The following is a 15220-nucleotide window of genomic DNA, read 5'->3' as shown; positions in this document are numbered from 1 at the left end:
TGTAATGGCTTAGATTTTCTCCATGAATTTAAATATTAATTTTTAAATAAAAATGTGACTTGCATCAAATTTGAACAAGGTTTAATTATCATCTGCAGCATTAAAAACATTCTTTTCTTTAAAATGTTCCTGAAAAATAAACAATGGATCGAAGGGTATATTTTTGTACTGTCCGAAAGAAGAGAAATACTCTTATTGAATTATTATAAAAAGATATGAAAAGTATGGTTTTAATACTTAAAATAAGTGACATAATGAATAATAAAGCAGAGAAATTGTGAACAAATTATAAAATCTGATTTAAAGCTAATGAAAACAAAAAAACATGATGTTCATCGCCTAATGTCGAAACATGTTTCTCAGTGTAAGACTATGTGCAGATTGCTGTATGAAAATTATTTGGCAGGTGAAAAATGGAAATATATAGTTACAATTGATGAGGCTTGGATATACGTACCTGATTACTATAGAAAAAGATCGACTTAATATCGAAAAAGAGGAGAAAAAAATTTCACATGTTGGTTCAGAGAAAAAAAGGAAAGTTGTTCTAAAGGTTTTATGGTTACTACTGAATTCTCTTGTAACAGAAAAATTAAAATAAGGAAAGTTGAACAAAATGTCAAAATTCATTCGGATTACTATCAGAAATATGCTTTAAAACCTATTTTTAAATGAAGAAATTTCATCTCTTTATCCAAACAATCTTCCATCATCAAAGTTCCATCATCTCTAAGCCATACCTCTAAATCTACTGGTCTATTTTTTTGAAAAAATGAGAAATGAAACCGGAATTGAACCTACTGACTTTAAATGCATCCCACCCAAGTCCCCCACCCAATTAGGCTCCTATGGATTCCTGTGCATCTGGACTTTTAAAACAAGCTCTTTATAAGCAGAATCCCAAAACATTGGATGGACTCTGGAAGATCATGAAAGAGGAGTGCAATAAAATCAATCTTGGTGTTTTAAGGTAAGGACTTTATCTTGGAATTAAGACGTAATATGATAGTTCAATCAAAGAGCTATCCTATTGAATATATTAGGAAATAAAATTCTAAGGTTTTGTTCATTAAAAAAATTTGCGAACATCCTCTGTATTTAAGAACTATGTAAATTGCAATGAAACCTGCTTTGAGTGACCAACAACATAATTGATAAAACATGGCACTTTATCAGACAAAATAAAATAAGCATTCTTAATTTGAAATAAGAATAATAAATACACGACAATCTTAACTAACAAAAAAATATAAGTTTTATCAGATTAAAACTATTAAAAACACAATCTTTACTGCTAGGATTTTTTTAAAATTTCAAGCTAAAAATTATTTTTAGTATAATATATTCAAATGTATCAGAGAAGGCTAACTGATGACGATAGTTTTTTGTAGCTCATGGGAAGATTAACAAAATTTATATTATCATTAACGGTAACATTGTTCACATAGTTCTTGTTACATGCATATTTTCAGAATTAGATGACACAGATTACATTCACTTGCATCATTATGAAAACAATATTAACATGCCTATAAAACAAATATTTTGTAACATTTTAGAGAAATTATAATTCAGTCATAAAATTAAAATAATTAGAGCATACATTATTCTTGTGACACTTGAATACATAAAACACATTAAACTGTATTAAATATGCACAATTTTCCTCACCTTCTAATAAGACTTAAAACTGCTTCAGCAAAGGGAGCTACAAGTTGAATTTCTTCATCACTTAAAGGACCTACTTGCATGCAGCGGTTTGGGTTCCTTTTTTCATGCAACATTTTCATAGATGTTTCAAGTTGCTAAAAAGTTTACAAAATATTCTTTAAAAAACATAGTGCTGAGAAGATTGATGTCTGTTATGTGCATATAGTATTATAGGGAGTACTAGTACATGGAAACTTCAAAATTTTTATATGAGATCTAATGCAATATCAATAATATTCATTTTGTTATAGAATGTTTACAAATATTTTCAAGAATACAAATCACCTACAATAATTATATGGTATTAATTATTGCAAGTGGTTTGTACTTGTAAATAATTTTAAATACGGTTTGGTTTTCATTATTTAGATTAAAAATTTAATAGCTTATCTTAATACCTACCGAAATAGTTTGCTGCTGCAGCATATCGTTTATCTTTTACCTGCTTTTTTCTCAAAATTCCACAGAATTTCTTTTTTAGTAATTCACAACAATTGGTTTTACTTTTGGTTTTGCATTTTACATTTGTCTATATGGATGAAGAAACATGAATTGAGCAATTGAAGAATTAGGTTTGGAGGCAACTTTCCCTTGATGAGTCTGTCTCCTGCCCGTTCAACAATTATTCACTTAGTGCAATTATTTTTTGGAATAAAAAATTCAATTTTTTGGAATAATATGTTTTTTCATGGTTTTAGATATGTATACTTAATTTACATATGATTTTTGAATTTAAATGATATTGTGAATTAGTTCGCAGCAGTAATTATTATTATTATTATTTTTTTTTTTTTTTGCAATTTAAATTTCTTAATTAAAATTTAATTTAATATTATCTTTATACGAATAGAGAATATTTGTTAAATATTAAAATAGTTATATGTATAGTTCAACTGTGACAAATGCAGTCTTGGTTGGCATTCTGCCAAAACATTTGGAATCATGTGCCGCAGGGCAAGGGGTGTCACATGAGAGTTATCATTGGAAAGAGGAAATTTTATATCGAAAGATGGTAAAGTTCTATGTCATCGGGGATTTTGTTGTCAGTTGTCTTTTGTACCTCTGTTTCATATTTGCAAAAATAAAGGCAAAGATTCGAATTAATTTGCAACCATAGAAAAGCAAAAATGTTGAAATTTGTTTTCATTATACATGACGTTTACATGAATAGTGCAAACTTCATCATTTACTTTTAAAAATAAGATCTCTTAAAAAAATAATAAAAAAAAAAGGACTATATTTTTAATGGAAGTATTCTTTTTGCGATTAACTAAAAAAAGTCAACAGATTTACACCCCATCCAAGCAGAATCTGCCCTGATTGTAGTTTAACTTGTATAAAATTTGCATATGTGATCTTTTATACAAGAATTCGTTTTCTTTTTTTCTAAGCCAGTTTTTCTTTCTTTTCCAGACTCAAATAAGTATAATAAACCACAGATTTTAGTGCAAAACTCAAAAAGAAATATAAGAATTGTTTATCATATTATTATAATTTAAAAAAACAGTGAGGTCTTAATAACATACCCTGTTTCTACAGAGAACCTGTGTTCTGTTTTTATGTACAATACAAATGTAACCAGGAGGCTGGATCCAAGCTTCACCATCTACTTGAACAGGAACACCTTCATCTCCCATTATGATGATCTTTACAGATCTACACTATGAAATCAAGACCACAAAACATTATAATCAACTGATCATTATATATTAAAAATTTAATGCCAACATATATTTACATAATACAAACATTTTAAAAATACCTTTCAGTTTTTTTTTCTTCAGTAACATTCTTTAAATTGTAAAAATGCTTTTTATTCAAAAACTATCAGTATATAAAATACAGTAACCAGCTTCTTGTAAAGAAAGTGATGATTTTTTGATTAACTTCACTCACTTGATTAACTCCTTCCCTGCTTTGCCCGTTTCGGGCCTTTACTGATTTGTCCGTACGATTTCGCTTGCACTGTTTCGGCTGTATTTTTCCAACTTTAGTAATAAATTATTCGTGTAGATGGTGATAGATGTCCAGTAAATGATAGTTTGCAGTTTATTGTCTGATTGGTTCAAAAGCGCGGATTTTTTTGCATGTTTTGTATCAGAAGACAAATTGTTATCTTTCAGTGTATAGCTTTCTGGTTATATTTTACTAACCACCTGATAATTTTATTGATGTAAAAGTTAAATAATATATTTTTACTTTTAAATAATGGATAATTCAGAGCGTATGGAGCTAATTTCTTGTGACTCGGAATCAGAAACTTAATTATCTGTAAATAATAGTATTGAAAGTTTACTAGATGAACTGGATAGTAGTGACTCTGATAGTAGTACAGATGGAATCGTCAAGCAAGACAATTTTTTGAAATTAGTTGCGATAATCCTTCGGATCTCCCTCCTAGATTTGCTTTCACTGAAATTCCAAAAATTAACTTGGATATCAATGAGACTAAAGGTAAACTTCAGTTCCATGATGCTTTCATAGACAATTATTTGCTTGACCTTATTGTTTTTGAAACAAATAGATATGCTGAGCAATGCATAAAAAACGGTACACTTCGTAGGCATTCCAGGAGCAAAAAATGGACACCAACATCGAAAGATGAATTACATGTATTTTTTGCTTTGAATATTCTGCAAGGTATTGTAAAAAAGCCAGTTGTTGAGCAGTATTGGAGCAAGAGGCATTCAACATCCACACCATTTTTTCCAAAAGTGATGTCATATCGCCGCTTTCAATTAATTTACAATTATTTGCATTTTTCAGATAATGTCAATTTTGACATAAATTCTCATGAGTGTCCAAAATTAGCAAAAATATGGCCCGTGCTAAAGCATTTAAAAACTCATTTCACAGAAATGATCATCCCTGAACGTGATATTACCATAGATGAGAGTCTTATCAGGGTTGCCACTCAAACAGGAGAATGAAATTCCCCGACTTTTCCAGGTTTTCCAGGTATGTTTCGAGAAAATTCCAGTCTATCCACGTAATGTACGTTGGCTGTGTTAAGAGGTAAATTAATTACTGTATTACTTGTACTGTGTAGCAAATTCACTTAATTATTCAATAAATCCCAGAGGACATTTATTCTTAATTATTCTTGCTACACTTTGTTTGATAATTTTGTTTACTTTTCTGCTTAAAAAACTTAATAAAATTTAAGATATATACATTGGATAACCAACTGTATGTTTTATTTAATTATTACTCATGATCATCCCCAGTTCAACATCCGGCTCATCCGGTTCTTATAAATCACAACACAATGCTAAAAGTTAGGCTAGATTTTAGGTAAATTTTATTTGAGTGAGGTGTATTCTTAAAAGGCACCTTAACACTTGAAAACACAAATATAATTATAATAGGCATTGTTTTCTCCACTGAAGATTGAGATTAGAATCTGCCCAATCTGGAATAAAATAAGGCTTTTTTTGCAGACATTCTGCAGCTAAACGAAAGAAAGAAATCTATTTAATGATTTTTTTTTTTTACTAAATTGAGGTATTTTATATTTATTTCGCAGCATACATAAGGAAAAAATATGTGCATTAAATTTCGTGATGTCATCATACTGCTATAATTAATTTCAGGATTATGCCAGAGAAAATTTCCTGAAATTTGGAAATATTATTTACTAATGATAAATAAATTTAGAGGGAAGAAGCAACATTAAATGATATGAATAACATAAAGATAATTACTTAAAAATTTAATTAGAATAATCAACGATATTTTAGCGAATATAGTTATATTACATTAAAAAAAAAAAAAAAAATTGCGGTAAAATCCTAGTATACGATACGGCCTTCGCATGATTTTGAAAATTGTTGCCAAGAACAAAATGACCCGTTTACTGCTCATCATCATGTCGCCAAATCCCGCTGTACCATACATGAAGATTATTCTGACCAAAGAACGTCTATGTAAAAAGCGGAGGGAAAATTTGCCAAGGGATTTGACGACGGAACGGCCAGAATTTCCCTCTCCGCGATGTGTACAGGAAATTGAGGAACACGTGTTGAGAAGAAACGTTCTTTGCCAAAAAAGAAAACTACGAAAATCCGTTTTTAAATTATTGTGGAAAATCCAAGAAGAAACGTTTTATCAAAAAAAAAAAAATTTCTTGGATTTTTCGCAATAATTTTAAAAACGGATTTTCGTAGATTTCCCCACCCTCAAAATAACTAATCCATGAATTAATTTACTTGCTCCAAAAAATATTTTCTTTTCCTTTAGTGCTTTAAGACATTTTAAACGATATTCATTTTATGAACTCTTGATAACGTGACCTTCGAACTTCGACACCGGTTTCGAGCTTTGTTTTATTTTGCTTTATATGAGAACAGGTACTTTCTTTAGTTCATGCACTGCACATGCGATTCGAGGTTACTGAAAACCAAAAGTTGCGAGAAACTTGCTTTGCCTTTCTAAAAAGACAATCAAATTGGAGCTGCGAAAATTGGCTCTATGCCAGCTGCCCGAATGGTCAATTTCCGAATTCCCTGACTTTTTCTGGTTTTCCCGGTTTTCTAGGTAGCGTGGCAACCCTGTCTTATGTTGTTCAAAGGAAGGCTAAGTTGGAAACAGTATATTCCTCTAAAGCGCATGCTTCAGAATAAAATTGTACATGATTTGTGAGTCGAAGTCTGGATATGTATGGTCTATGATAATATACACTGGAAAAGGAACTGTGTTTGATGAAAGTTACAAACATTTGAGCAAATCTTCGCAGGTAGTTATTATACTTATACAACCACTTTTACATAAAAGGATACTGTCTGACAACTGACAACTTTTATTCATCTCCTGAAATAGCAGATATCCTCATTAGTTACTGTACAGATGTGTACGGAACATTAAAACTTCACAGAAAGGAAGTTCCTAAAGCACTGTTGACAAAAAAACTTCAAAAAAGGCAAATGCTTGCTTACCAGAAGGGAAAAGTGTGCATTATGAAATGGATGGACAAAATAGCCATGTCTCTCATATCTACAATACATAATCCGGAAATGGTTCAAGTATCCACTTTGACGAATGAAGTTAAACGAAAACCTAAAATAGTTATGGAGTATAATAACACAATGGGTGGTGTAGACCGAATGGACCAGAACCTAAGTAATTATCCTGTAATAAAGAAATGAGGAAAGAAATACTACAAAAAAAATATTTTTTCATCTTCTAGACATCTGTTTATGGAATGCTTATGTTTTGTATAAAAAGCACGGCGGTAAAGATACGAATTTACAGTTTCGATTGGAAATTATCGATCGCCTTATTGAAAGGCATGCAGCAGAAGAAAGAAAAGGCCGTCCTGGATATTTACCAACTCCACTAAGACTAACAGAAAGACATTTTTTAGAGGTTATTCCACCTACAGAGAAAAAACTAAGACCCGCAAGACAGTGTTATGTGTGTTCATTGAAAAAAAATGCCAATGGCAAAAGAATTAGAAAAGAGACAAGGTATTTTTGCCCAGACTGTGATGTTGGACTGTGCCTGTCGCCTTGCTTTAAGATATATCACACTAAATCAGACCTTTAAAAAAAGAAGGGTAAGTATGGTTTGTATCAAAACATAATAGTAAATATAACTGAACTGTAATCGAAAATATTTGTTAAGGAATTGTACTATTTTAATTGTAAATGTAACTTCCCTGTTTTGCATTTAAGTAGGAGAAAAAACAACTTGCAGGAAAAATTGATTATTTTCATTAAAGGAAAAAAAGTTGTAATAAATGCTTAAAAATATTAGAAATGTTAATTTTAATAACACATCTTTACTTAAAAATGTAAAATGAACAAAAAAATGCAATAGAAAAATGTGACATTTTTTTGACCGAATTCTGCAAAAAAATGAAACTTTCAAAGGGTTAATTAATTACTTAAAAATTTAATTAGAATAATCAACGATATTTTAGCGAATATAGTTATATTACATTAAAAAAAAAAAAAAAATTGCGGTAAAATCCTAGTATACGATACGGCCTTCGCATGATTTTGAAAATTGTTGCCAAGAACAAAATGACCCGTTTACTGCTCATCATCATGTCGCCAAATCCCGCTGTACCATACATGAAGATTATTCTGACCAAAGAACGTCTATGTAAAAAGCGGAGGGAAAATTTGCCAAGGGATTTGACGACGGAACGGCCAGAATTTCCCTCTCCGCGATGTGTACAGGAAATTGAGGAACACGTGTTGAGAAGAAACGTTCTTTGCCAAAAAAGAAAACTACGAAAATCCGTTTTTAAATTATTGTGGAAAATCCAAGAAGAAACGTTTTATCAAAAAAAAAAAAATTTCTTGGATTTTTCGCAATAATTTTAAAAACGGATTTTCGTAGATTTCCCCACCCTCAAAATAACTAATCCATGAATTAATTTACTTGCTCCAAAAAATATTTTCTTTTCCTTTAGTGCTTTAAGACATTTTAAACGATATTCATTTTATGAACTCTTGATAACGTGACCTTCGAACTTCGACACCGGTTTCGAGCTTTGTTTTATTTTGCTTTATATGAGAACAGGTACTTTCTTTAGTTCATGCACTGCACATGCGATTCGAGGTTACTGAAAACCAAAAGTTGCGAGAAACTTGCTTTGCCTTTCTAAAAAGACAATCAAATTGGAGCTGCGAAAATTGGCTCTATGCCAGCTGCCCGAATGGTCAATTTCCGAATTCCCTGACTTTTTCTGGTTTTCCCGGTTTTCTAGGTAGCGTGGCAACCCTGTCTTATGTTGTTCAAAGGAAGGCTAAGTTGGAAACAGTATATTCCTCTAAAGCGCATGCTTCAGAATAAAATTGTACATGATTTGTGAGTCGAAGTCTGGATATGTATGGTCTATGATAATATACACTGGAAAAGGAACTGTGTTTGATGAAAGTTACAAACATTTGAGCAAATCTTCGCAGGTAGTTATTATACTTATGCAACCACTTTTACATAAAAGGATACTGTCTGACAACTGACAACTTTTATTCATCTCCTGAAATAGCAGATATCCTCATTAGTTACTGTACAGATGTGTACGGAACATTAAAACTTCACAGAAAGGAAGTTCCTAAAGCACTGTTGACAAAAAAACTTCAAAAAAGGCAAATGCTTGCTTACCAGAGGGGAAAAGTGTGCATTATGAAATGGATGGACAAAATAGCCATGTCTCTCATATCTACAATACATAATCCGGAAATGGTTCAAGTATCCACTTTGACGAATGAAGTTAAACGAAAACCTAAAATAGTTATGGAGTATAATAACACAATGGGTGGTGTAGACCGAATGGACCAGAACCTAAGTAATTATCCTGTAATAAAGAAATGAGGAAAGAAATACTACAAAAAAAATATTTTTTCATCTTCTAGACATCTGTTTATGGAATGCTTATGTTTTGTATAAAAAGCACGGCGGTAAAGATACGAATTTACAGTTTCGATTGGAAATTATCGATCGCCTTATTGAAAGGCATGCAGCAGAAGAAAGAAAAGGCCGTCCTGGATATTTACCAACTCCACTAAGACTAACAGAAAGACATTTTTTAGAGGTTATTCCACCTACAGAGAAAAAACTAAGACCCGCAAGACAGTGTTATGTGTGTTCATTGAAAAAAAATGCCAATGGCAAAAGAATTAGAAAAGAGACAAGGTATTTTTGCCCAGACTGTGATGTTGGACTGTGCCTGTCGCCTTGCTTTAAGATATATCACACTAAATCAGACCTTTAAAAAAAGAAGGGTAAGTATGGTTTGTATCAAAACATAATAGTAAATATAACTGAACTGTAATCGAAAATATTTGTTAAGGAATTGTACTATTTTAATTGTAAATGTAACTTCCCTGTTTTGCATTTAAGTAGGAGAAAAAACAACTTGCAGGAAAAATTGATTATTTTCATTAAAGGAAAAAAAGTTGTAATAAATGCTTAAAAATATTAGAAATGTTAATTTTAATAACACATCTTTACTTAAAAATGTAAAATGAACAAAAAAATGCAATAGAAAAATGTGACATTTTTTTGACCGAATTCTGCAAAAAAATGAAACTTTCAAAGGGTTAATTAATTTAGAGCAAAACCCACAAAGGTAATCAGTCAAATTAGATGGATACCATTAATTATTTTATTAAAGTGTGTGAAAAGAAGGGGGAAGGCTGTTCTATGTTTCATTCTAATTGACTGATCAACTAACTACCTTAAACTTCAGCTATTCATGTTTTATATGCCTGATTTTGGATATATGTTCAATTTATATACACCATGTACAGAAAAGTCCTTGTGCAGCTTTTATGTTTGTAATTATTAACTGAGACACATACTTTCAGTTATAAAATTGTTTTAAATGATAGTCATATTTTAGTTTTTTTTAAATTAAAAAATCAGCTTTGTAAAAATACACGAAATCTAATAACTTTTTACAGAGGCTTTCCCAATTTCTATAGTTATAGTTAAGAAATGCTTATAATCATTTTAAAAACAATGCATAAAAGTAAGAGCGAATAAAAAGTTAAAGTGTGTAAGTTAGTGTGTGAATTATATAAAGTATGTAACATTCTTTAAATTATATATATATATATATATATATATATATATTTTACCTAAAAATATGTCAAAATATTTTAATACACATAATTTCAAATTGTACAAATGCTAGAAATGTGTTATTAGTATTCTCATTTATTTTTATTACTTTAGAATAATAATCTAGCATTCATAGAAAAAATTCATTAAATCAGAAACATTTTTTATTTTTTATTTAAGCAGATAATGTTATGAATTGACTTAAACGACAAGACAACAGTAAAGCCTGCCACTGTTTTCTGAAACACAAATTCTTTAAGAGTCTGTGAGAACATGTTTATTGAAAAAATTATACTGAGCAATACTTTTCATGGCAATGCTCATGACTTAATCTATTATCAGAAATCTTTTTCTAAATTGATATTTCATTTTTAATTAAGTATAAATGCAAATATTTCTTTCTTCAATTTGTATACGACTCCTAAATACAATCTCAAAATTTTAGGTTAAATATCTTGGCAAATTTTTTTCTTTAAATATGATTATTAGGATCAAAACACTGTAAAAGCTAAATTTAGTAAATTAAAAAATGCCAAAACATGAATATTTGCATCACTTAAAACATTTTTATAACTAGAATTATATGTTTATTACCAATGGCTGCAAAACAAAAGCCACATAAGTAATTTTGTGGATAAGGTCTATGGCATTCCACATAAATTTTTTGACATGGAATTTTTTCTGAAATTAGATATTGACTTTTTCTCCTATATTTAGATTACAGACTTTAAATAATAATTAAATACTAAGTTCTGTCAAAACTGCACTTGCAGTTTTTTAAAAGTAACACCCACAAATTTATTTCTTTTATCCTATTCTGTTAAAAGTTTTGAGCTATACACATATTTATGTTCAAAGTTTAAGGAGGAATAAAGATGTTTCAAGTTAATTCAGTTCAGAAAAGAGAAAAAACTTGTTTCATAACTGATTATAAATTTCCATTTTACAAATCTTCCTGCATTAATAAGCACCTATCATGTACAAAAACTGCCAGTAAAATACAATGTTTGAATTCTGAAATAACAGTTATAAATTTATATAAGAAAAGGACACATTCTTGAAGCATTAAATTCATATTTTTCCCCACAAATTAAGCTTAAACATTCTACATTAACAACTACACACAAATAACAAATTTACAGTGATAATAAAAAATCTACCTGAGCTATTCTATGATGTTGCAAATTTATTACTCTTGAAGCAGCCATTTGGACAGTACCAAACACAGCAACTACTTCTAATATTTTATCATCAAAAGCGGGAGCATAAAATACCTGTTAATTGATACTGTGTGTAAAAAAACAAAATATATAAAGACATGAATAAAAAATCTAATGGTAATATAAAGCATTTAGGAAGTTACTGAGGAAAGACATCAATTCTGGTTAGTACACATATTAGGACAGTAACATTTCCATACACTCAGTGATTGGAATAATTATCTATTGCATTTTTATTAACTTCATTTCAAATTATAGATTATTAAATTAAAGCATTTTCATAAACTTTGAAGAATTTTATTTTTACATATTTTGCAAAAAATTCTTTCTTAATTTTTGAAATCTGATCCAACGTTATATAATTTTTTTTGGAAAATAAGAACCCCTTTTTTTTAACTTGCTTTTATTTCATTTCATGTTTGTTAAAAGAATTTTAAATGAAACTGCTATCTGCTAATACCTAACATAAAAATTAATCATAAAAAAATTAACATAAGAGGGTTGGAATAGCCTTCAGAAATATATACTCCTGAACGTTTTTGTGATCAAATCAAAAGACAAAGAAATCACCAGCTTATGGGAGTATTAACTGCACTACTAACTGAATGAAAAATGTTTTAAAAATTGAAAGACAAACAAAATAATCACAATGAAATTGCAAAAGTGTGAATGCTGAAGCAAATATTAACATCATACAGTAACAAAAACTAAATAATGATAGCAGCAAATGACCATAAATTTGTATAATCTTAAGGAGAAGGGGGAAATGTAAAAATAAAAAATATTAAAAAAAGGAGAAATTTTTATTTTCAGTAGCCCTTTTATTTTCAATACATAGTGGAACCTCAAATCTGAAATGCCTCACGTTATGAAAAATTCAGTTTATGAATAAATTATCTGAACAAAAAAATGCAACGGAAATGAAGAGTGTCTCAAGTTACGAACATTCAAGTTGGCAGCATATAATTTTCGAAAGCATTTTGAGGTAACATATTCCATGCAATTAACATGTAGGGCCTTCTGGAAACATCACTTTAATATTGTGTTTTAATTTGCACAGTGCGAAAAACTCTCCTTAAAATAACTTGTGAAACAAATGTAAGAAAAAACATAGCTTTTTCTTATATTATCAAAGCAAAAATAATTCCAACAGTGCTTCAGGAGAAATAGCAAATTTACCATAGGAGTTAAAGATCAAACAGTCAAAATTTCTGTTAAAGATCAACAGAAATGCAGTCACATGTACATTTAATCTATATCAAAACAGATATAGATTAAATGTACATGTGACTGCATTTCAAGCTAAAAATAAAAAAAAAAAGAAACTTTTACACTAGTTACAGTTACTAACAGTGGGAAACACGTAATTTTATCAACTGCCTGTATTTATTGAGATTAATGAAGAAATTTTAATTACAGTGAAGGCATTATGTGACAGTGGAAGTGTGTCTTGCTTTTATACGACTGAATTAGCTGACATGCTTACTTTAAAAAGCAAAAAGACAAACATTTTGTTCTGCAGCATATGAAGTATTTCAACTACAATAAAAAGAAAACAGTTGCTCTTATTTGTAATTGGGAACAGGCATATAAAAGAAATTAAAAATTTTGGTAATTCTAAAAATAGCATGTTTATTTTAGTTATTGATGTTAGAAACCTTATGATTCCTGAGATGGTAAATTTAGTGAATCCTAAATTTTATAAGCTAGAGATAATAAAATTTGCTGCTCAGTGTGGAAGTTTTCTACAATATGTTGCAATCTGTCAAAATCTACATTCCTCACACAGGTTTGATATTACAAAAAGTGCACTTGGATACATAGTTTATTAAACTTACACAGTATTAAACTTATCATATCAACCGATATTTAAAGAAACTAGTGCATCAGTGAAAACTTGAAGAGTGACTAAATGGTTCACATGAGGTGGGACAATTAACACTAAATGATTGTCTGTGGACAGGGAGAAATTTAAACCATAACATGTTCCCTTTGCTAATTAACTTCAGATTAGCTAAAATTGCTTTTTCATTACCCTATTTGTGGAAAACACACAATTATATGAACTAAAATTAATGATATACAGATTTCAGTATTTAATTCTGCAGTTAAGATTTGTCTGTTATTGTTGTCTGCAAGAATTAAACAATATATAGAAAAATATTGAGATAAGCAGCCAGATGTATTTAAAATGCTGATTTCTTGTGTTTATATTGACGAGTTTGTTACAGGGCAGGACAGTGTAAAGGAGGTTCTAAGCTTATAGTTTAAAGCAAAACAAATTATGAGTGAAGTAATTATGAGCTTGCGCAAATGGGTACCTAATGATTCTGAACCAATAAAAGATGGGAAGAAAAAAGGGTTTGAAATCCATCCACATTGATGACTCAAACAAGACACTTAAGGTCATAGGATTGTCCTGGGATACTAATTAAGACAGGCTGATCATAGACTTAACTCGTTTGACAACATTTCTTAAAAATAAACAAAATACCTTGAAAACTGCAGGGAAAATTTTTGACCCTTTGAGTAATTATTCCATTCACTGTTAGACTGAAATTTTTACTACAAGAGCTTTGGGTTCAAAAATTGACAAGGATAATGAACTACCTACAACTATCACTCCAGAATGGGGAAAGAAATGTTGTGAATGCCCTCATCTAAGTCAGATTACAGTTCCTAGATTTGTTTTGAATCCTGAAGCTGACTATGACAACTAGGACTATGTAAACAAGAGCAAATTTATGCAAGTTTTTTACATCGTAATGTCATGTTGCTATATTGCAGTCCCAGAACAAGGAGTTGGGAGAAAGAAAACAACTAAAAAGGAATAAGTGTGTTCATCCCAAGAGCAAACTAGTGTACTGAATGTTTTCCTTGATGACATGGGACTAATTAGAGTGGGTGGACGATTGTCCCATTCCAAACCATGTGCTAATAGTAAAGATACTATTGTTTTACTAGGTAAACATAATTCAACTACTATTAATCTGAAGCATTTTCATTTAGGAATACAATCTTCCTTACATCAAGTATGACAACTGTATAAAAATCATCTATGAATGTATGACATGTTTTAAGAATAAACACATCCCAGTTTAACAGTTAATGGCAGTTAACATCACTGGTGTTAATTTCTGCGGCACACTTGCTGCTAAATTTAAGAATTAACACAAGGGAATTTTGATTAAAATCTACATCATAGTGTATGTATGTATGTATGTATGAGGGAAAAAAAAAACGCTTAAGACTTTGTAACAAATCAATCTAACCAATTTTTTATTGCAAGCCTCAAATGTATTTTTCTTCAGAAGAAAATGTGCTAGAATAATATATGATAATTCTAACTCTTACTGGAACTAATGTAGAATGATTTTGTATATCCATATTATAAACACTTATTTGTTGCCAAATTCAGCAGTTATTAGCTAGCAACTGCTAAAAATCTGTGCTGTATAGGGTTCTGCAGTATTATAATTTGTTATTATTAATATTTTATTGTGCATTTATATTTACATTCTATGTATTGGCAGTTTTGAAATATTAATTTCAACAATGAGAGTGTTACAAAATGTAGAAGAATATTGTTGCCAGTTTGTATAGCAGAGCCACACATGTGTATTAATTGCAAACATTGCTGAATCTTCTGAGAAAACTTTTTTTTCTTTGTTTCATTTCTATTATATATATCGTTTTAGTTTTATTATGATATTTGC

The 15220-nt window shown here is 29.9% G+C and overlaps 1 protein-coding gene across 4 annotated transcripts in view; it reads right to left on the bottom strand.

Annotated features, from left to right (window-relative positions):
* The window catches only part of LOC118203668 (diacylglycerol kinase delta), a 266853-nt gene that overhangs the window by 26359 nt on the left and 225274 nt on the right, over positions 1-15220 (bottom strand). For all 4 annotated transcript variants that reach the window (XM_085816163.1, XM_085816165.1, XM_085816166.1 and 1 more), the window contains exons 22-24: positions 11445-11558; positions 3237-3371; positions 1672-1805 (exon numbers count right to left, since the gene is read on the bottom strand). In XM_085816163.1, the coding sequence (XP_085672289.1) occupies positions 1672-1805; positions 3237-3371; positions 11445-11558 (383 nt within the window). The remainder of the gene's footprint in view (positions 1-1671; positions 1806-3236; positions 3372-11444; positions 11559-15220) is intronic.

The sequence above is a fragment of the Stegodyphus dumicola genome, chromosome 4, assembly GCF_044657685.1.
Source record: "Stegodyphus dumicola isolate Sdum_Otavi_A_Nest chromosome 4, ASM4465768v1".
NCBI classification, from domain to species: domain Eukaryota; kingdom Metazoa; phylum Arthropoda; class Arachnida; order Araneae; family Eresidae; genus Stegodyphus; species Stegodyphus dumicola.
The sequence above is the reverse complement of the archived record's forward strand: the minus strand, read 5'-3'. Positions and strand labels throughout refer to the sequence as shown.